The 24,057-nt window shown below is 38.0% G+C and overlaps 1 protein-coding gene across 1 annotated transcript; it reads left to right on the forward strand.

Annotated features, from left to right (window-relative positions):
• The first annotated feature begins 14,402 nt into the window (after positions 1-14,402).
• On the forward strand, positions 14,403-17,906 carry LOC111911094 (DEAD-box ATP-dependent RNA helicase 22). The gene is made up of 8 exons (XM_023906879.3): positions 14,403-14,844; positions 14,989-15,267; positions 15,366-15,488; positions 15,567-16,006; positions 16,080-16,401; positions 16,479-16,631; positions 17,515-17,566; positions 17,658-17,906. The coding sequence occupies exons 1-8, from the start codon at positions 14,542-14,544 to the stop codon at positions 17,705-17,707; spliced, it is 1,722 nt and encodes a 573-aa protein (XP_023762647.1). The 5' UTR covers positions 14,403-14,541; the 3' UTR covers positions 17,708-17,906.
• Positions 17,907-24,057: the final 6,151 nt, after the last annotated feature.

Genomic DNA, 24,057 nt, shown 5'->3' on the forward strand with positions numbered 1-24,057 from the left:
CCATTTTAAAACTGGGTCGACCTTTATCATCAACGCACGATACTCTCTCCCATGACATATCCTGTTTATCACAAACAAAAGATGTAGAAACGTTAGAAGCATTAGGAATTTTGGGAGTTTGGGCCTTCGGAACCCATTTGTAGTTGGGTTTAACCCATTTCTTTTTCGATCCGATGGGTGCCTCGGCACTTGATTTGGCACTTGAAGCCGATCTTCGAGATGACTTTGACCTAGCCGGTCTTGGTTTTGTTGGGGCATCTCTTGGATTGGACTTCTTGGTCGACATTTCCTTCTTGCCCTTAGGATTCGAATTCTTGGCCTTGGGAGTTGAATTCTTGGCCTTCTGCGCATTCCAGTCGTCAATATCTGAACGTGACCTTGAGGGGTTTCTTTTGAAAAATCTCCCTTTTGGCGCGTTCTGCCAACCTTGTGCATAGTAGGGAACATATGCGCGATTAGAACAATTTCTGGCAATGTGTCCAGGTGTTCCACAGTGAAAGCAAGTCTTTTTCTTCACTGTGAAGTTATCTCTTCCTGCCCCTAGTGGCGTATCCTTGCCTTGTCTCTTGCTTTTCCCACACGCACAGTTGCGACATGCACTCTGTTGAGCTGGAATTGGAGGCCTGTATTTCTCAACGACAGGTCTATCAGAAGCAGCTGAGTTCGAAGCAACAGACTCAGAGCTCAAAGAGACATTTGTTTGTTCAATAGTGTTCTCCTTGTTCTCATCCTCTGCTACTTTACCTGCACATGTAACGGAAACATCAATATTTTCAACATTAATAACCCCTCCTGACACAAATCCAGCTGGTTTCCCGTATTTAAGATGTGCCTCCCTATCAATTTCTTCTTGTTTCATAGGGATGGATGTGTAGTTATGATTGTAAGGAGGAGGTACACTATCATACCCTAGACCCTTGTGTTGATTCCTTTTAAACTGCATGCTTTGGTCTATCATATTTGCAACCACCTCACTTGAGAAATCATATTTTCTAACATCAAGTTTGGCGGTTTCAAACTTTCCTTTCAAAGATTCAACTTCAGCCACTAGCTCAGCATTTTGTTTGACTACATAATCATAGTTTTCACATTTGTTACTATAGTCTTCCTGAAGTTTCCTAAAGTCCTTGGTTTTAGCTTCTAACTCAGCCTTCAGGGGTTTCTGTCCTTTCCTGAGTTGATATCCTTTATATCTCAGGTCCTCAACTTCCCCTTTTAATAAATCAATTTGTTCTCGAAGAAATTTAATCGTATCTTCACATGATTGAGAACATGAAACTTCACATGCATGAGAACACGACACTTCATTGACCGGAAGGTTTAAAGAACTCTTTAAAGCGTCAAGCTCTTCAATTACTTCAGCAATACTAAGACGATTGAGATCTTTTGTCTTCTTGATGATGACCACGTTCACATCCCACGATTTTGGAAGTGAATTCAATAGCCTATTGTTTATCTCAGATTTGGTCAAAAAGATCCCAACAATATTCATCTCAGTAGTGAGTGTGGTAAATCGTTGCAACTGAGTTTCGAGGGTTTCTCCAGGGACATAATCGAACATGTTGAAATTTTGTCTTAAAATCTCCTGACGATTCTCTTTCATGTTTTAAAATTCCCTCGTAGACCTTAAAATCGATTAAAAAAATACAACTAGAAGCTAAAATAAAAATTAAACGTCAAATTTAAAATGCCCCCTTTTTTTATATATTATTATTTTTTATTTTTTAAAAACAACCTTAAAAGTCAATTTTTTAAAAAAATTAAACTTGAAAAGTCAAACTTAAAAGTCAAACCGAAAAGCTAAATTTGAAATTTTAAAAGTTAAACGAAAAAGTCAAGGTTTAAAGTCAAAGGTCAAACTTGGAAGTCAAAATCAAAACTTGAAATAAAAAGTCAAAAATAAAATTCAAAAATTAAAATCATTTTTTTTTATTTTTTATTCTTTTTTTATTTTGGATGAAAAAGGAATTTAAAATTAAAAGAAATTGAGTTTTTGGGTTAAAAGTGTCAAATTTTCGAAAGTAGGTGCGAAAAAGACAGGTTATATTCTAATTTTCGAAGGAGAAGAACAAGGAATCATTTGGTCGACTTGGTTAAGTGGCTGCCTTGTGAACTAGAGATACCGGGTTCGAACCCCGGCAACCCCCAAAACCCTTTCGATTTTTAATAATGCGCTAACGCGAGCTGCTGAGCTGAGCCCTCTTCCACCGAGCCGAGCTACCGAGCCGAGATCCGTAAGCCGCCTAGTCGCAAGCCGCTGCCGAGCCGAGATCTCCGCAGACAAGCCGACCGCAAACCCTGAGCCGCAATCTCGGAAACCCTAGCCGCAAACACCAATGCCGCCGCCGACCGTAAACCCCGGCCGTAAACAGTTTCCGGTTACGTGAAAATTCGACTTTGAAGCTCCAAAACTCGATCAAAAACCCCTTTTTATGAAAAACACAAAGAACAAACCCCCTTATTTTTGCGAGATCTATCCAAAAACGTAAAAATATCTAGAAAATAAGATCAAATAATGCCCCAAATAGAGTTTACGGCCCAAGAACTCGGTGTTTACGGCCGTAAGCTTGGACCATAAACACAGAATATTCGAAATTTTGATGAAACAATAAACCTTTTGACTGATACAACTTGGCTCTGATACCAATTGTAAATCCCTAATCTGCCCGTGTATCAATCAGATCCGTTTGATGGTGCGGAATCCCAATCAAACGGATGATGTTAAATAAAATAAAAGAGAAGAAGAAGAAGAATATGATGAATCTTGATTGTATTAATGATATGAATGAAATTCCTTACACAAGATTCACACACAAATAAAAGCTCCTGTCTCTCTGGCCGTAAACTACTAGTGTTCATCAATCATCAATCTCTACTCCTCACCCTAACACCTCTATTTATACATGTTGGATATGGGCCGGAAACAAATGGGCCGTAAATGAGTTTACGGCCATAAGGTGTTTACAGCCGTAAACTCAGCCGTAAACTAGACCGAAAATTCCACAATTATTACACAAAAATACAATGCCCAGAAAAGTAAAGTATAAACCATATTTTGACCCAACAATTTTATTTAATGATGACAGCTCATTTAAAAGATAAGATGATGACTCAGCCGGAAGATTAAAGGTTTCAAGAATTCAAAAAGGGATTTGGTGGGAAGGTGTGCTAAACAGAAACGATTTTCTCTCTCATGCATAATCATCGGGGTTGCCAATTGTCACGTTTCAATCAATTCAGGAACCGTTTAGCGTTTCAAGAGGATTTGGGGGCGAATTTTTTTTTCTCTCACCTCCATACCCGGTATAAAAGGTTAAACCCTAGTTGCTTTACCTCTTTACTGCAACCCAAATTTTTGAGAGCAAACAAAGGCGATTTTTCTCCCATTGTTCATCTTCTTCTTCGAAGCATTCAATAATGGCGGATTCCTCCTCTGTTCATGAAACATCTTTTAGATCCAACATTCTCCCAATCAGACCTCATCAAAGCTTGGTCATCGACCTCACCCCAATCTCCTATGATGCCTTCATGTATCCCATAGTGGAGTGTCTCAAATACTCTCCACTGGTTCTCGCACTCTCCAAGGTTGAAATTGTGCCTATGGAATGTCTATCCCAGATTTTCTCCACAACTCACTACGACAAATCCTTTGATCGCATCTACTTCAACATCCTTGACACCAAAACCTCCATCTCAAAGCAGCGATTTTGCTGGCTTCTAGGGTTTGAACCTGACGAATCGAGGGTTAACCCTGATTCGATCTCTGTGGGTCAATTATTCTCCATGTTTTACAACATGGGTTACACTGAAACCCTTACTACTGTCATGAAGTTCAAAAAGTCATGCCTTCCTCCTCAATGAAACGGCTTCTTCACGATTTTGTTCAAAGGCTTATCTGAGAGGAGTGCAGGTTCTGATGGGGCCAGTCATTTGTTCATGACAATTCTTTATGGGTTGTACAATGGGATCAACCTCGAATATGGCTCGGTTCTCTGGCAGCAGTTGATTCAAAGCCTCGGATCTACTTCTCGACACACTGAAATCTCTTATGCCAGGTTCTGGACGCTCGTCACCAAATGGGCAATGGACAAGTATCATGTCCCCACTGTGGCCACTTCTCCACTCTCCTCGATTGGCGTGTTCCACACTACAAAGATCATCATCACTGATCCCTCCAAGTTCATCTTTGTTGGCTCAATTCCTGAGTCCATGTATTCTTGTGTATCAGAGGAAAGCCACATCATCAAGACCTACAAGGAGTTTCCTCTTTCGGGTCCGAGAGAGCTGACTGCAGAGATGCTTCAGTCCATCAACGACGCAGACAAACCTGCTACCAGGGGCAAGAAACTAGAGAAAGGGAAAGGAAAGAAAGTGGTCAAAGGGGCGAAAGGCCCTACTCCTAAGAAGAGAAAATCAACAAAGGCAGCCCAATCACCTCCACTGAAGAAGAAGAAAACACAGCCTAAAAGAAAACTTGTTCTTGCTTCTTCCTCAAGCGAATCAGAGGATGAAGGTTCAGACTCAGAGGAGTCGGTTCGAGGCGACTCTCCTCCCCGTTCGCCTTCACATGAGGTACCAGTCACAACCGAACCTGTCTCTTCTCCACCTATCACTATCTCTGTTTCCATTCCCATCATAACCTCCTCTATTTCCATTCCCCCATAACTTTCTCTACTTATATTCCACCCACTTCTATTCTTATACCACCTCCTATTTTCTCTGAAGCCACAAAAACAACAACCACTGGAGTTCGAACCAATGTATCTAATACGGGGGATCATACTTCAGCACCCGAACACACACCTACAACCGAACCCACTTCCACACCCGAACCTACTCCCACAACCGAACCTCCAACATCGCCTTTATCTCCCAATCACTCAGCCGAAACCGAGTCATTTCTAGGAGGTGAAGATATGAATTTCGATTCAGTTTACTACATTCCCTACCAGGTTCAGAGCGATGATGATGATGATGCTCCTGTCACCAAAAAGCACATCAAGGAACTTCACGAGAAGATTGATAATCTCGTCGCTTCTTCCTCCTCCTCTCGGTCCCATATCACGAAAGCTGCCATTCAGGGGATGGTCGATACTTTCACCAAGGCACACGAAGCCTCCATCAACTCTACTACTGTTGCTATAGATGCATCAACAAAGGGTTGTGCTGCTGCGACCGAAAAAGTCGAAAAACTATTTCGAGATGCTACCCTCTTTTTGGAGTCTTTGCAGGGGGCAGCCGAATCTAATGCAGCGAAGGTTAATTCGGTTGTTGAGAAGCTGGCTACTTCCTTTGAAACAGAACAACACCACTTCGCCAGTCTTCGTCAGACCCTAGAAGCAGACAACAAATCCTTCCAGACAATCGTTGAGGATCGCCTGACCAAGCTCCAAAAAGACCTTGCCACAGAAAATTATGTGATGGATGCGCTTGCACGCAAAACAACTGCGCTAAAAACCAAGAGTCTTCAACTTTCCCAAACTGAGAAGGAGGTTGATTCTCTTTGGTCCGAGCGTGCTGTGATTAAGAGTTGTGTTTTGGATGTCCACAGAGCCTTCTCGAAATCATTGAAGTGCATGACCCGATTCTCAACTACTCTGTGAGGCGAACTCTTGCTGAGAAACTTGCTCCTGCCCTTGCCATGCTTAGCAGAATTGAGGGGCTTCCTGAGCAAGTGGTCCATCCAAAACAAGGGGGAGAAGGAGCTTCAAAGGGCAGTAATCAATCTCAACCTCCTCCTGTTTCCACAGCTTAATCCCAACCGCCTCCAATTTCTTCATCAGTTCCAACTAAAGCAACCGAACCACCAACAACTGGTCATGCATCAGGTTCGGGTGCTCAAGACAAAGGCAAAAAGGTTCTCGATGACAGTGATGGAGACGAAGACAAAGAAACCATTGCTGATATTTTGAAGAAACAGGCCAGGGACAAGGAACTGGACATGAATGCTCGGATTGCTAGGGAGGCCGAAGCAAATGAAAGGAGGATGAAGGAGGCTCATGATCTCCTTGAAAGTCAAAAAACCCTATTCCCTCCATGGACTCTTGAGAAGCTTGTCAAAGAATCTATCGAGTCCCCTAGCATCCTCTGGCTTGAACCTGTGATCTCTTTGGACAGGGCAAATTCTGTTGAGTCTCAATTCGACATGCCCTTGACCCGAAAGGCATTTATCTTTCATGCATTTCCCTACATAGCTGAAGTCCCTTATCCTCACCCGAAGGTTGATAGGGAACTTATTGATTTCTATCTGAGGTTTGCTCAGCCTCAGTATCAGACGTGGAGTGCACAGAAGATTGTCAATGTTCGGGTCCTCAAACGCTTTCGGGAGGGTAACTTCACGAATGGCAGATTCAAAGTCTTGAGGGGGTCAGATAAAGCCAAACATGCCATTTCTCTCGCTGATCTTCCTAACCTAAATCCTCACGATTGGATCATCCTGCATAACATCCTCCTCACCAATGAAACTGAATATGGGCCAATCATAGATCACTTCAAGAGGATGTTGGTTTGTTATATCTTGGAGGTTGCCAAGTTGGATCAGGAAATTGCTAATGTACTTAGAAAGAAGCCCACCATCTCCCTAGTCGGTTCTGCAAGTGATCTGAATAAAATGAAGATGGGGAGGATTGATCCGAAGCGAAACTCGGTTATGTTCACCAGAAAAGAAGGCCAGAAATGTCTGTTCGCTTTGGCTGACAAACATCTTTACACCACTTCGTGTCTGGAGCATGTTCTGGGGATCATCAATCGGTGTAAGCAAAATTCTGAAGATGATAAGAAATACTTCAATGACATGGTCCACTGGTATATTCATTTCCGACAAACTCTTCTTGCCCTCATTCCTTGCCTGTTCAAAACCACGAAGAAGGCTGATGCAGCACGATCTAGTAAGCCAAAGTAGAGTCTCGCCCCAATTGACGCAAAGGGGGAGATTGTTGGGTCCATTATGTGTTGCGTCTTGGGCTCGGTCCTTAGCCCAGTTTTGTATCCGGATTGGGCCTGTCAATCCGTGATTTAATTATCAGGGTTTAGTATTTATAGATGCTTGCATGCATCTTTGTACGTAGCTATTTAGTCGATCATTCAAAGCGATCATTTTTTTATCGATTGTAACCCTAAAAGCCTCTACAGTGGAAGTTCTTCATCGAGCTCTGCTGAGGCGTGAATCTATTGAATCATTCAGCTCATTATTGATTCATTCTCTTGTTTGTTATTTTGTTTGCATTATTCTGATTAACCTGTGTAAGATCTAAACGATCAAAGAGAATTTCAACTCTTCAGTCATTTTTATCCAAGAAGGGCTGAAATGGTCAAACCAATATTTTGAGTCAATTATTTTATTATTAAGATATTTGGGGCAAAAATACCAAACCACAACTTATGACAAATGGCAAGATGAATATACATAAATTCCGAATATCGGACTCGTATCGATACAAATTTAACAATTGTTCAATTAAACATTCCAACAACTATACTATACCCACAACAAGTAAACATTAAATTCTTTAGGCTTGAAAGTTCCATACATGCTTATTGGGCCTTTGTGACCCATTAACATGATTTTGGGCCCAAGGGGTAATTATAAATGTTATTGGGCCATCTATGACCCAATTTCATATTTAAGGGACCCTCAATGGCTTCTAAGTGCTATTGGGCCTTAGTGGCCCCTTTAGCATTGCTAGTAAGGTCCAAGTAATCAAATGCGAATCGGGCTAATGTGTTCTTCGAATACCCAACAACCTAAAATAACTCACGAAAGTAGTAGGGCTTTGTATTTCCCCTTCTTCTCGTTTGTTAGGCTTATGCGTAATCAAAGTAAACAAATACAGGTCGATAAACAATAGTAATCAAAGTCAATTGGGATTTAGTGAGTAATAACGGGTGACACCAACGTGTGTCGTTCGTAGTCTGTAGTTATAATCAAAGTCTCCTAGAAGGAGAGCGAGAGTTTGTGTATAGATCTATACGGGGGTGACTCCCCCACACCTCAGCTGTTCGCTATAGTTAGACTCGGCCAGTCTAGGGTGACAAAATCTTAAGATCAATTCCGGCGTTCACCAGAGTGCCAAGACAGACGAAGTAGTCATTATCATGCATGGTTATAACGACTCACACAAATAAATCCAATGTAAACCAAGTAAACAAGGTAATTCAAAATCATTCACGTGATGAGTAACCATTCAAACCGTTATATGATATTTTTATTTTGGAAAACATCGGGTTTTCCGGGGAAGTTCAACATTTTCAGTTGTACATTAATACAAAGTTTTTCAGTTATACATGTTTTGAAATCATCATGCATATATTTACGGATCTTCACACCTTTTTATAAACAATGGTCTTTTCAGAAAATATCGGATTTTCTGGGTTGTTGTCATTCAAACTACACAAAACATTTTCATACCAAACATGCTTATGAACTCACCAACATTCCATATGTCGACCGTTTTCAAAATAACTTGTATTCTCAGGTAATAGGTAAGCTGAGGAATAAGTGCCAAGTATATCAGTGTGTTTTGCTTTTGAAACTATCAAACAATTTATGTGTGGATTTGAAATGTTAAAACAATGTACTTGATGTGAACAGTGTCAGTTGTAACATATTGATGTGTAACGACCCAATTTTCACGTCCAAAAATTTCATTTTAAAACATTACTTTAGAAGACTTTAATAATTAAAACATTGTTTGATCAAACCATTATACAACGGAAACCGTGTCTAAAAGTCAAATCATACAACCAATCAAAATATCAGAGTATAAATCCCAGAGAATCTCGTAAATGCGGAAACCAGAGAGTGTGTGTGTGACATGCTGCTACCGCGCCGGCTCCTTTCCCCTAGCTGAGGAGGTACCTGAAACCAAAACTGAAAACCGTAAGCACAAAGCTTAGTGAGTTCCCCCATCGTACCACATACCAAATAATCTCATAACATACATATATTGTCAGGCATATCTGGGTGCCCGACCTTCCCCTTCGGCCCTCTCGATCGGACATTGCCTAGCATATCTGGGTGCTGGCCTCCCCTTCGGTCCTTTCGACCGGATACTGCCTAGCATATCTGGGTGCTGGCCTCCCCTTCGGTCCTTTCGACCAGATACTGCCTAACATATCTGGGTGCTAGCATCCCCTTCGGTCCTACCGACCGGATACTTCGGGGACTATCTCCCCCCTACAGTCACTAGCACATAGCATCATATCATACTAGCACATAACATAACGCAGGCAATACCTAGATGAATATCACAGAGACAAACATCTACAAATAACTCCTACTGGTGGGCCGACATTGTGGCCGTAGAGCCACCGCTACTGGAAGGTAACTCACCTCGAAGTAGCTGCTGATCTGATCGGGAGTTGACTGCCTACTGCTGCTGCTGCTGCTCCGGAAATCCTCCGGCTGCAATTCCCACAACATACTCAGTCAAATACTGCTAACTGCCCTTTGGGTAAAATGACCATTTTACCCCTAATCATGACCTAAGTCAATAATCAGAGTCAACTTTCAGTTGACCGACTCGCCGAGTTGGCTTTCCAACTCGCCGAGTCCCTACCCAAACGATTGTCCTGAATCCCGATCCTACTCGTCGGGTTAGGCGACGACTCAACGAGTTCACCTTCTAAACCGATATTCAAGTCCTTCATCCTACTCGCCGAGTTGTATGAACAACTCGTCGAGTTCATCTTCATCTGACGAACACTTATGCTAAGACTCGCCGAGTTGTATGAACAACTCTCCGAGTCTGTTCTTGGTCTAAGGAGATTGTCTTGAACTCGCCGAGTCAGGGCATTGACTCGCCGAGTACCTCCATGGATGAGTTCAGCTTCCGACTCACTGAGTCACACCCCGTGACTCACTGCCCACTCGACACTACGAAAAGGGGACAAACTCGGAGACTCGCGAATAGACTCGCCGAGTCATATGAACGACTCGCCGAGTCGTTGCCATGCACCCACTAAATACACAGATTTGCTCGATTCCAGTCCATGCCATTCACAGATCTGGACTTCTAGGACACGAATCACACGTAAAGTTTCCAACTTTAGGTGTGGATATTCACCAATATGGATTTTAGGGCTCAAAATGCCTCAAAAGGGTAAATCTAGGGTGAACAAGCAACATGGGGCCATAAAGCTAACAGATCTGAGCTCCTGGAGCTCAATCTTGCCTAGATCCAGAGGCCAAACATCTTATTACGACATATAATGCACATACAAGCTTGGGGACTTGTCCAAGAAAGACCTAAATAAAGTACTAAGCATAGAATCATGGGGAAAACGGGTTATACCTCAAAGGAACTGCTGGAAGAACACAATAACGCCTGGATGGCTTCCCTTCTTCTGGATCTACTTCCTTCCTCCTTCAAAACCTTCAAAAGTACACAACAAAGCTTCAATTCCTCAAAGAACAAGCATAAACGAGGGTTGGGAGCTATGGGGAGAGAATGGGGGCTGGCCTGGGGCGGAGGTGTTGCTTAAATAGGGTGCAAACCCCTGAAACTTAGGGTTTCATCCAACAGCTGTGACTCGCCGAGTCCAGGATATGGACTCGCCGAGTCGCCAACTTAAACATGTCCCAGGTCCCGCATCCACTCGGCGAGTCAGACCTATGACTCGCCGAGTCCAAGGCTAAAAGAAAGGAAATACTCAAATAACATTTACGTACCAGGAACCGGGTGCTACATGATGCATGGTGATGTTTATGTTATGATTCATGTATATTCATTGTGATGATATTCAATTTAAGTCACGCGAGCCCTCGGACGTTTCCGTCGTCTGGTTCGGGTGTGTGACAGTATGACATTAATTGTTGTCCTTGGTTAGGAGACAACTACTGAAAGCCACTCTCCTCTCTAGTATTTGATAGGGGTGAGCAAACCCAAACCAAGAAACCGGGAAACCGACTAAAATCGATGAAACCGAAACCGAAAAAACCGAAACCGAAGCAAAACTGACGGTTAGGGTTTGAATTTTTTAAAAACCGAAAAATCGGATTCAGTTTCGGTTTTTACCCAGAAACCGAACCATCAAACCCGAGAAACCGACCCATACTTAAAACCGACAAACCGCCCCAAGAAACCGATCCATCCAACCCGAGAAACCGACCCATACTTAATTGTTTTTTGGTTTTAATAGACTATTTCGGGCTTTGGTTGTAACTTGTAATAGACATTTTGTTGTAAGACTCATGTTTTTGAAGTATTTAACTTGTTGCTTCATTTATGGAAAATGGGTTAAAACCCAACACCCGTGAATATATGGGTTGAACCCAAGAAACCGAAAAACTGCCCAAACCGACCTCAAACCCCGAGAAACCGAACCGACCAGAAACCGATCCTATTGGGTTCTGAAAACCAGAAACCGACCATTTATGGGTTGGGTTGGGTTTGGGTCCAAAACCGACGCAAACTGACCCATGCACAACCCTAGTATTTGAGTTCCACTTGTTGGATCTCCTCTTGACATATAAGCAATGTCGTGCCCCATCTACTTGAAGTCTTTGGTGCCTACCATTTCTTGATGTACTCCATCTGACTACATGCTCATGTGCATTAATTAGCAGCTGACAACCATCATTTTTCTCTACCTAGACTCGTCACCTTTAGCTTTTGTTGGTTGTCCCTTAGACTGTATGGTAAGGGCAACCAAAAAAAACGTCATTGAAAGGCCACATAGGCATAAACCGTTGTGATGCAAATTTCAGGGGTGGTGTTCCAACTCACAACGCCATTTGTGAGACAAGATTAAAGAAGAAAAATAGTAGAAATTGGAGAAGAAACGCCCCGTTTCACCCGGTGGTAACAAGCATGAATTGTAATACGACGAGAAGCAACGAGTAGGGGGCGGTGTTCCCCCCATTATGACCGTGTTGTGACCATCTAGGTCAGTCACTTCGTTTCTTGTTGTGGCCCATACCGATCGGTCTTAAAAACCTCACCGTTGTCCCATACGCATTTCACTTTAACTTTGAAACCGATTGACCCCACCTAAAATCATTTCCAAGCTTAAATTAGTTGAATCTATTTGTGAGAGATGGATCCTATCTTGGATTCAACTCATCTGAATTCCTTCATTTGTGGATCCACTTCGGATTCATTTTGCCATGTCCGACCCATTTTCTTTTAAGTTCAGACTCACCCAACTTTTTAAAACCCAATTTTATTTATCTAACCCTTTTGCGTTTAACCCATTTTTTATTTTGTTTGGATCCACAATTTATATTTCGGACTCATCTAATTTTGATTCAACTTAAATAGATCTATCTTTCATTTTTCGAGCCCACCATTTCGAGATTGAGCTATCCGAATGGAAACCCATGGATTCATATTTGGATCCACCTTGTCGGAACATGATCCACCTTTCCGACCCATTTACCTCGGATTCACTTTTCATTTGTTGGATCCATATTCTAATCTCGGAGTCTCAATCCAAATCATTATGAGATTCCTTTTTTTAATTATTTTCTTTCCTAGCAATTTTTTTTTCTTTTAAACAATTACTTCTTTTTAAAAAACCAATTTTTTAATTAAAACTGATTATATTTTTACTTAAAATCAATTACTTTTTTAACATCAATTTTAGCCCATGGTTCAAAACTTCATTTTTCTTACTGATTACTAGTAAAGATACAATTATTTCAAACATCTTCTTTAATTTGACCAACAAAAGTTGCAATGGGTTTATAATTTGTTTCATTGACATATTCCAAAATTCGGTTCACACTATTGTCTTTTTTAATTCCTCTAAGTTGCTTTAATTCATCAACAATCATCCTTTATTCCTCTTTATATGATTATATACTTACAATTTTAGGGATATTAGTGAACTTAAAAACTTCGCTCATTGCTATCATTGAAAAATCGAGATATTATTGTTGAAGTCGTGTCATTCATAGAGTTGATCAAGGTTTAAAAATTGATGTTTTTTTAGTTAAATTTTTTTAATTCATCAAATATTAACCTTTTATTCATCGTTATCATATTACACATAATACTTTATAGGAATAGTAAAGAACTTGGATAGTTCACTTGATCTTTTGCAATATGAAAACAATTACATTATTCAACACGTTAGGTTGCAAGGACTGGGTGCGCCAAGCCTACTTGCGAAGCTTCTTAGCATGTGCCAACACCATCCCAAACATATGCTAAGGGTATGTGCGAAACATGGCTCGTTGGTTCTACACACACACACACACACAGAGAGAGAGAGAGAGAGAGAGAGAGAGAGAGAGGCTATGATTGGCTCATTTTATTTTAGTTTTATATTTTTTTGTCTTCCAAAATTAATACCAAGCTCACCATCAATCCCTAACATCATGTTATGCTTACGTGACATGCCAAAAAATGACATGACAATGTTTAGCATATGCTACCATTCTTCTTAGCCTTATAGATGATGAAGTTAAATATGAAAACAAAAATTAATGCATTTGATACGATTGTTTTCTTCATCGTCGTTATGTTATATATTAGCATGTCTAAATCCCTAAATAGTTTAAGTAATCTAAATCTCCATATGCTGTAATATCATATTATGAGAGTAATAGTGAATCAAGACTAATGTAATATCATATTATGAGAGTAATAGTGAATCAAGACTAATGTTAGATTGATTATATCCATGGATATAAATATATTTTGGAGAAGAGCCAAATTCAATGTACTCATTGTTTGTGAATATTGGATTGACCAAACTCAATATGTCTTTTCATGAATTAATATTGTTAAATGAATCTTGAAAATGAACTGATTTTTTATACCTTTAGACATAATGTATATGCTGACTTTTACCCGGTAACCCGCTAAATAAACGGGTCGTGTTAGGGGTAGCATTTGGGTTCACAGGTCAACCCGTCAATCCGTATAATTTTATTATTATTTTTTAAAGGGTATTATCTTTTTAAAGCAAACTCTCTTAGAGGTGGTTACCATTTGATGGTTCACCATATAATATATTAAATTTAAGTTATACGATTATGCCTATCAAGGTATGCGTATTATGTGTCCTAAATCAAATCGATCCTCCGTCTTATGCAACTAATATTCAGGTTCATGGGTTAACCCACTAACCTGAAAACCAAAATCTAACCCACAAACTTACGAACCCATATAATTAAACGGGTTAGACGGATAATATCCGTTTTGGCATTTCTAACCCGTCAACCCACAACACGAATAATTATATGGGACATGATGCATTCTCACCGACCAACCTGACAATCCACGACCCGCCGACCCAAACCCAATAATTTTCAACCTTATCCTTCTCATAAACCTAAAAAAAACCTAGGATTAAGCGATTGTGTTTGAGATTTAAAAAATGATATTTTTCAATCAGTCCCTGGAAAATCTTCATAAAGAGACTAACACCCTAAAATGAAGTTAAACTTGCAAAGAAGGACCTATCTGCATATTCGACCAATAGGTAACATAAAACCCCAGCAAAACCCCTAAAACGTAATCTCAAAATTTCTGCCAAGAACTCACACACACTTGGTTTATTGAGTCGAAATCGACAAATCTTGACGTAAATCTGATGATTCTTCAACGTTCGATTCCGATTTTCAGTTTCTGCAAATTAACTTCATTGTCGTCTCCCAAATTCCTGTTCTTACCTTTCAGCTTATCATCATCGACTTCCTGTTCACCACACACGTCTCGATTCCACCACCGGCCGCGCGGCCGAATTAGGACCTTTGTCACCGCCGTATCCGTCAATGAAAAGGAAAGCGATACCTTCTTTGCCGATGACACTGTTTCCTGGAGTTCCCTAGGGGTTGTTGATAGACTTTCTCAAGCTCTTTCTAGAATTGGCCTCAATCGTCCTTCTCTGGTTCAGGTAAGTACTCAGTTCGTTCAAATTGTAAATAGATTCGATTCGATTTCATAGCTGATATACATAGCTTGTGTTGTGTTGTGAATGCGTAGAGATCATGAACTTCAATTTTTGGTAACTGCTAACACATGTTTCGTTCCACTTCAGGCCGTGTCTTTGCCTCCTATACTCCATGGAAATGATGTTGTGGTTGCAGCTGAGACTGGCAGTGGCAAAACTCATGGTTATCTTGTTCCACTGTTCAATAAACTATGCACAACAACAAACGATTCACTTGACACCGATCAGCAACTGAATCGGCCTCATATGTCTCTTGTTCTTTGCCCTAATGTCATGTTATGTGAGCAAGTCGTTCGAATGGCCAACTGTATCTGCAATGATAATGGTGAACCACTTCTTCGAGTTGCAGCTGTCTGTGGACGCCAGGTAACTGTGATATCCATATCCATATCCATAACCTAATCTTCAATCTGTTTCCCTCTTCTCCAATTCTTCTTTTCTTACATTCTTTTCTTTTTCTGTAGGGCTGGCCAGTTAATGAACCCAACATAATCGTGTCAACACCTGCAGCTCTTCTGAATTTCCTTCATGCCATTGATCCAGAAAGAAGGCGTCGTGCTAATTTCATTCGTGATGTTAAACATGTGGTAATGTTCCATGTAAATCATAACTTTAGTTGTCTCCTTGATGAGTTCTTTCTCTTAACTTTCTTCAATAAACGATAGGTCTTTGATGAAGCTGACATGCTTCTATGTGGGAGTTTCCAAAACCAAGTTATTCGCCTCATAAACATGTTCCGTTTTGATGAAAAACTCTTGTCACGTGCAAAAAATTCTTCACCTGAAAAGCCATTGGATATAGAATCCGAATCCAACATGCTATTCGAGTTAGAAAACCATGAAGACATGGAAGCTAACTCAATCCATGAAGTTGATGAAGAAGAAGAAGATAAAGATGTTGGAAATTCTTTAAAAGAAACAGAACCAATTGTTAAAAAAAGAGACTGGAAAAGATACAGAGAGATATACGAAAGAAGCAAACAATACATATTTGTTGCAGCAACACTTCCCGAAAATGGAAAAAGAACAGCTGGAGGTGAACTCAAACGATTATTTCCAGAAGCCACATGGGTTAGTGGCCATTATCTTCATCGACACAATCCAAGGTATCTTTTTAAAAAAATATCCAATCTTTATAAAAAAGAAAGCTTAATTTTTTTTTATCTGTGTTGGATTCAGATTAGAGCAAAAGTGGATTGAAGTTACAGTTGACACACAAGTGGATGTACTTATAGATGCAATCAATCATAAATCCAAGACATTAAATTCCAACAATGAATTGAGTAGAACAATGGTGTTTGCAAATACAGTTGAAGCTGTTGAAGCTGTTGCTCAAGTTTTACATGGAAAAGGCATTGAATGTTATTGTTATCACAGTGAAAGCTCTTTAGAAGAACGCACAAGAAATTTGGTTGATTTTAAAGAAAAAGGTGGTGTTTTTGTTTGCACTGATGCTGCTGCACGTGGCACTGACATTCCCAATGTCTCACATGTTATACAGGTAATCAATTTTTTTTGATTTTTTTTTTCTTTATTTTAGTTCTCATTTTTTTTTTATTGTTTTCTGTTTGTTTTCAGGCAGAATTTGCAACATCTGCTGTAGATTTCTTACACAGGGTGGGTAGAACAGCTAGAGCGGGTCAACCGGGCCTGGTCACAAGCATGTACAATGAGTCAAATCGGGATCTTGTTTCTGCAGTTTGTCAAGCTGAGAACCTCTGTGAGCCTGTGGTAAAAAAAAACAAATTTTTATTAGTATTCATTACAAAATATATTAAACTAGTAATTGAGTCTGCTTTTTTCGTGGGTTTTTACATATTTTTGTTGCGTATTAGGAGTGAGAATTGGTTAAACAGTGACATTTTACAAAGTTGAAAGTTGAGGGGTCAAAGTAACTTTTAAAAAATAGAAGGGTGAAAAATGCATTTTACAAAGTTTAAAGTTGAGGGGTCAAAGTAACTTTTAAAAAATAGAGGGGCGAAAAATGCATTTTACAAAGTTTAGAAAACAAAAAGGTAAAAGTGATATTTTACAAAGTTGAAGGTGGAGGGAGTGAAAGTGAAATAAACACGAAAGTCTAGAAAACGAAGGGGTAAAATTGATATTTTACAAAGTTGAAGGTGGAGGGCGTGAAAGTGAAATAAACACGAAAGTCTAGAAAACGAAGGGGTAAAAGTGACATTTTATAAAGTCGAAGGTGGAGGTTGTATAAACATGAATGTTTAGAAAACGAAGGGGTAAAAGTGACGATTTATAAAGTTGAAGGTGGAGGGGGGTGAAAGTGATATTTTATAAAGTAAAGGGATGAAAAATATCATTTTACAAAATAAAAGGGTTGCAAGTGACGGAAAAAAACGACTTTTTACAAAGTTGAAGGTGGAGGGGTGAAAGTGCTATTTTTAAAACTGAAGGGATGGAAAATATAATTTTACAAAATAAAAGGGTTGCAAGTGATGGATTATATAAAGTTGAGGGATTAAAGTTGTATTTTATGCATTATAGTACTTGTACATTGTGCTTTAGGACATGTACATTTAGCAATAGTATATTTATAATCAACAATTATCTTCATTTTTTTTTTTTTTTAAATTCTTTTTGTGTTGTAATGATATAGGAAAAGGCATTTAGTAGGAAACGAAGCTTCAGGAAGAAACTAAAGAAGCAAGGTATATGACTATGTTGATATTTTGAATTTTTTTAAATTATTGATGGAGTAAAAAGACTGAATTGACCCTTGTAATGGACTTGTGAAAGCAGGTAGGATTGAAAGCAACACAGTGCACATTCAAGATAGATTAGCAGTTTAAAACATGATGAAGCATAAAACATTCTGGTATGTTTGCTAAAGAAACTGTCTTTTTAATGTCTAATTTTGTTTGTTCACAATGTTTAGATTAATAGTTTCATGAGTAATATTATATGTATACATATTTTAATGTGTAATTAACACTTGAAACCAATCAGTTACTTGAACCGTTTATAATTAATGTCAGATTTTGCAATGCAGCAATCATTTTATGCATTTTTAATAAATATATCTTTCTTGTTTATAATTAATTAATATTAGTAGCTTAACTTGTAACACAAAAGTATTGGTTTGTATTCTATATAAGAACTCACGTTCATATACTATTTATAACAATATCATTAATTAAGTTTGTTTATAGATATCTATGTTGGCAGATTGGATTGGTTTTTGTTGGCTCTGATTATGTATGTTGATGTGGCGAAAACTTTATATGTTATGGTATCATGGACACCTCATTAGGGATGAAAGTGGGTCAAGTGGGTCGAAACCCGTACAGGATGGATCCGGACCCGGAAAATCCGGAATTGGTTAACGGGATTTAGTAGAATTAGAAACCGGACCGGTATATAGGAACCGGTTCCGGTTTGATTCCGGGTAAAATGAGTCTAGAACCGAAAAACCCGGAAACATCAAAGTGGGTAGGTAGGAACCGGATAAAGTGGGTTTAGAATTGGAAAAACCCGAAAAAACCGGAATTTATTGGCAAGTACTTGCTACTTAGTGGGTTGAACTTTGAAAATTTTCATATTTATATCCAGATTTTGTGGGACTGTAACTCATTGAATATGAAACCAAAATTGACAAAATTATAGTCTATAATCATATACGAACTCTTAACTATACTCTGGAACAAACTGTATGTCAATCTGATTTTAAACGAATGAGATATACATGTGTTGACATTTTTACAAAATACAAAAACAAATAGTTGAAAAGTTGAAAATTTCCAATTTTGATATCCCGACTTCGGAGGACTGTAAATTATTGAATATTAAACCAAAAATGTTGAAATTATAGTTAAACTCATGTAGAAACTCTAAACTATAAGTTGGAAAAAACATCTCAATCGAACTTCAAACGAATTAGATATATATGTTTTAAAACTTTCACAGAATATAAAAAAACTAAAAAACTAAAAACTTTCAGCTTTGAATGAGATACGTATCACGTTTTAGAAAAACCGGTTCCGGCACTAAAAGTGGTTACGGTTCCTAACACGGGTTCCGGTTTTTACACCCGGTTTACCTGGACCTGATGGACCCAAACTCGGATTACCGGAACCCGGATAAAATCAATTTTTAAATCTAGAATCAGAACCCGTTCTATATATTCCAGTTCTAACAGTTCTGGTCCGGTTTTCCGGTTCTAAATTCCATCCCTACACCTCATAGTCTAATCCTTTCAAGTTTTAAAGATCAATGGATTATGTGGATTTGAAAATCTGGTTTGCAAGTGTAATTGAGAGTTGGTTTCTTTTAATTAGCCAAACTTACGAGTAGCCCAGTTCATTTACATTCTTAACTTACATTACAAGCAAATACAAATAGAGAAGTGATTTGTACACAACAATTTTTTTGCCATATACAACAATTTATGTATTATAGAGTTGTACATTACAACATTTTAAAGAACCAATTGTTGTGTATAGAAAAAATAAATACGTATAACAGTTTAACCTTTTTTTTTTTTTTTTTTTTTTGGTAAATTGACAAAATGAACACTTTCTTTTTTGAAAGCATGGCAATTTCCAAATTGATTTCGATTGCAAAAAATCCTTAAAAAAATCAAAATACAAATTACTTAAAAATCTATTTCGAAAATGTTTTAAGTGGCAGGAAGATTTTTGAATGAATTCTTGTGTTTTGCTCTGATAATTACAATAAGTTATTTAGGTATGTAAAACTCTTTACTAATTTCAATTCTTATGGAACTTTAAAATTTGTGAGATCGATTGATATTTTATTAAGGTCTTGTTTGATAGTTTCTGTTTGGGAAAGTGCTGTCTGGGAAAGTTTTCTGACTGGGAAAGAAACCATGCTGTTTGATTGTACATCTGATTGACTGTGCTGAATGATGAAAAAAAAATAATAATTTAATAAAAAATAAATTTAAAAAAAGTTATTTAAAAAAAATTAATAATCCAAGAAAGAAAGAAAGAGACCGGGTTTGGTGCATAATTGTCTTTTCAGCCTATTCGGCCAGAAAAATATGATTTTGGAGCTTTCTGGGAAAGACATATCTTACCGGGAAAAACCATTTTTTTGTGTAAATCAAACAGTCTTTCCAATCCATTCAGCCAGAAAAATCTGTTTAGACCTGGAAAGATGCTTATCAAACGGGGCCTAAGTCAATGTTGACATGTTTAATCTCATTATATTTATCTTTTCTTGTGACGGGTTTGATGTATATACACACTTTATTTTTCCATGTTATGCAAAATCATATTCCATTTAAATACTAGATATGTTTATAACCATTTTTTCTTTAGTTTTTAAAAGACATTACTATCGTATGCTTCATTTTGGATTTGATCTTCAAATTATTATTTTTTTTCAATTTTTTCCAAAAAAATCTTTCTATTTATATCCGAAATATTTATTTTAAAATGTTTAATGTCAGTGTTTTTCAATAAAATGTCTGATTGTATGTCACAATATCGTATATAGTTTACATTTATTATGTTTGTTTAACTTTTTGTTAGATTTAAATAATAACAAATTTGCTTCTCTAAAATTTGAATATGTTCATTGGATTTTGGATTTGTTTTTAAAATTCTAAAGTTATCTATTTATTTTTGCGAACACTTAAGTTTTGGTCTGGAATCCGGAATGTTGAATGTATTTTTTTTGTCAGAAAAATGTTTATTTTATTATTATTATCAGACTAAGTGATTATTTTTGCAAAAAATAATAATTTAGTTATTATCTTCAGATACTTGTTAAATTGTGGTTAAGTTACTCAATTTTCCATATAAAATGTAACGCCCGGGTTTCTAGGCTAAGTATTAATGATGATGTAATAGTTTAGGCCAACCTTTGTAATTTGTTTTGAAGATGTATTATTTGAGTATTATCTGTTTTATGCTTAATTATTATGATTTAATAAATTAAGGATAAAAATAAGCGTTGAAAATAAATGTTAGATAAACCCGATATCTATGAAGAAAGTTGTAGTTGTTAAAACAAGGATTCCAAAGATATTGAGAATACTGAAATCTGAGTTATAACGAAGAAGTTATGACCTGTCGAAGCTTCGTGACAGAACCGATACGACGCTATGTGACGTAAAAAGTGAATTTACGATAAAGTGTTTTTTAGCGTTAGTGATTTGAATGAAAGTCGTGTTGGAAGTGTGTCTAAGATCATTAACTAGTTGGTGATATTTCTAATAATAGCAGGGTCCTCTTGGGTTGCCCTCAAGACTCAAAATTGAGTAGAATATATAACAGGAGTAATTAGTTTATTAATTATTATGGTTTAATAATTAATTAGAAACTAATTGGAAAACAATTTGGGAATTAATTAACAGTTTAATTAATAGAAGGGTTGAATGTGAATTAATCAATAGTTGGTTGATCAATGAACATTCCAGAACCCTAGAAGGAAGGGGGTTGGACGAAAATTCCCTTTGGATAAAGGGAATTTCGTTCATAGCACATCCCATCCCACATGGGTGGAAGGATAAAACCCTAGGATGTATTCAAGGCTATAAATAGGGCCTTAGGGATTCATTCCTCCTTGCTCATTTTTTGGCTTGAGTATTCGCCACCTTCTTTCTCCCTCATTGTGGAAGAACTTTTCGTGAGTTCATCCCTCCTAGTTTGTATTTGTTTCTACTCTTTTGAGTTTATTGGGTGTAGACCAAGAGAGAGATTCTAGTTTGGATCCTCATCATCCAAACAAGGTGGCATGCACAAGGAGTCACGCTCGAAGATCATTGGTTGCTAAAGAGGTTAGTATTCTTCTTGTATTTTCGGTTTTCCTAGGGTAGAAGTAATAGTATGAAGCCATAGATCCATAGGGTGCATGTACACTTAGGTAAATCGTTTTGTTGTTTCGATTATTCCGCTGCCTAGTTATAGAGTGTATTTGATGCATATGTTTCCCAACAGTGGTATCAGAGCCATTGGTTCATGGTTACTATCACCCTACATCCATGTTTTCTGAAATTATTGCTTTGGAACTGAATGATGAAAGTTTAATTGAAAAATTCGTAATTTGATAAAAACCCTAAGTTCACGACGTGAAAAGAGTTGTTCACGACGTGAACATTGGCAGATCAGAACTATCGGTTTTGATCTTGCTTATTTTTCAAACTGAGACTTTATTATGCATGGATAATTACCTAATTGGATTAGATCAGAAAAAATTCGAAATGTATGAAACCCTAATCACAGCTCACGACGTGAGAGCTATAGGCTCACGACGTGAGCTCAGCAGATTCGGGATTTTTGTTTTTTTATTCCATTTTAAATTTGAAGTTTTATTTAATATGGATAAATATCAAATTTCAATTGTGTAAATCTGATAATAGATAAATATTATTTAAATGGTGATTTTAAATATTTTAATATTGTTTATAATATAAGTTTTATGAATTTGAATTTTAATCCCTCATGTTTTATTAATTGTTATATTGCATCCTTGTAATTAATTTGAATTAATAATAGACAACTAGATTTAAAGAGTTTTAAATTTGCCCCTTTATATATATATATATATATATATATATATATATATATATATATATATATATATATATATATATATATATGTAAGATCCATATATTGTATAAAAGAATTGCAATATGCGTCCTCGCGTATTTTAAATATTGACATTGTCGCTCTTACCTCGACTAGGCTCATCCGTTCTAATGTAGGGGTTTAAGGAGGTCTCTATGATTCCTAATGAGGTCGTTTTTTAATATGCTTTGCGCTTACCACCCTCACCGCCCCGTTGAATTTTGTGAATGGAGTTACCGAAAGGGTTTGATAGTGATAATGGTCAATCTAAAAGTATTTTAAATACAAGTATAAAACAAAATCCCGTTTTATTTAAATAAAGTGAATCTTATGTTGTCCATAAAAATTGCACATTCTCTTTATAACTTGTTGATGGAGCTTGTGTAGTTAACCGGCACGTCAATTAGAGAGTATAAGTAGAGAATGATGTGAAACTCGAGAATCTCAAGCGCAACTTGAGCCGGGGACCACACAATTTTGTATGGGTGATTCACCATCTATTCAATGATCCACGGCATCCCCGTCATTGAATTTGAGATGAACATAATCCGAGATGAACATGCCATTGATAGTCAATGAATCTCAAAGATCTAGGAATTTCATGGTGATTGAAATTGACAAAGAGCTTTGTCTACCTAAATAACTTTGTGGTGTGTTTACGACATCCCTTTACGCATCACGAAGCCAAACATGGATCCTAGCCTTAATCCAATAATTCATTTAGGGTAATTATTAATTAAGGACTTATATCAAACTAATTAGGGTCTTATCTTTTGTAGATGTCGAACCAAGCGAACAACAACAACAACAACAATTTGCCTCCTCCCCCTCCACCTCCTCCTCCAACTCAAAACTCAAGCTTCTCTCTCATGCCTGTTCTTAATAGGGAGAAACTCAAGGAGGATGGATCCAACTATCTTGATTGGATCAGAACCTTGAGGATCACGTTAAGATATGAGAACAAGGAGTATGTTCTCAACGAAGATGTCCCGGTGCTTGGAGAAAACCCTACCCCAGAAGAAGTTACTGCCTACAACAAGCATTACGATGAATTGACCAAAGTGGCTTGCCTTATGTTAGCAACCATGGGTTCTGGTCTCCAAAAGAACTTTGAGACATGGGGTGCTTTTGATATCAACCAACAGCTCGAGGAAATCTTTCAAGAGCAAGCAAGGCAAGAATGATTCGAGATCGTTAAATCCCTCATGGCATGTAAGCTACAAGAGGGAGCTTCTGTGTGTGCGCACGTCCAAAAGATGAAGTCGTACATAGACAGACTTGGGAATCTAGGTGTTGAGCTGCCTAAGGAGTTGTCCATTGACATGGTCTTGAACTCGCTTACTAGTTCATATTCTCAGTTCATCATGAACTTCAATATGAATGGCCTCGATAAGACCTTGATGAAGTTACATGGCATGCTTAAAACTGCTGAAGCAAGCTTGAAGAAGCCTAACAACTCTAACCCTACTGCTCCCCTGCTGGCTGTTGACCGTGGTTCTGCCAAAAGAAAAAGGGCGCCTCAACCTAAAGAGAAGGGTAAGGGTAAGGTCGGACAGTCTGGTCCTCCTCCCAAGAAAAAGGCCCAAGGAGAAATAGCTCCTTCTTC

This window comes from Lactuca sativa, chromosome 8 (genome assembly GCF_002870075.4).
Source record: "Lactuca sativa cultivar Salinas chromosome 8, Lsat_Salinas_v11, whole genome shotgun sequence".
NCBI lineage: Eukaryota > Viridiplantae > Streptophyta > Magnoliopsida > Asterales > Asteraceae > Lactuca > Lactuca sativa.

Excerpts from the sequence above, each read along its gene's own strand:
- LOC111911094 (XM_023906879.3), top strand. The coding sequence starts at position 14,542 with ATGATTCTTCAACGTTCGATTCCGATTTTCAGTTTCTGCAAATTAACT. Across the intron at positions 14,845-14,988 it reads ATCGTCCTTCTCTGGTTCAG|GCCGTGTCTTTGCCTCCTAT; the intron begins GTAAGTACTCAG and ends GTTCCACTTCAG. Across the intron at positions 16,007-16,079 it reads CTTCATCGACACAATCCAAG|ATTAGAGCAAAAGTGGATTG; the intron begins GTATCTTTTTAA and ends TGTTGGATTCAG.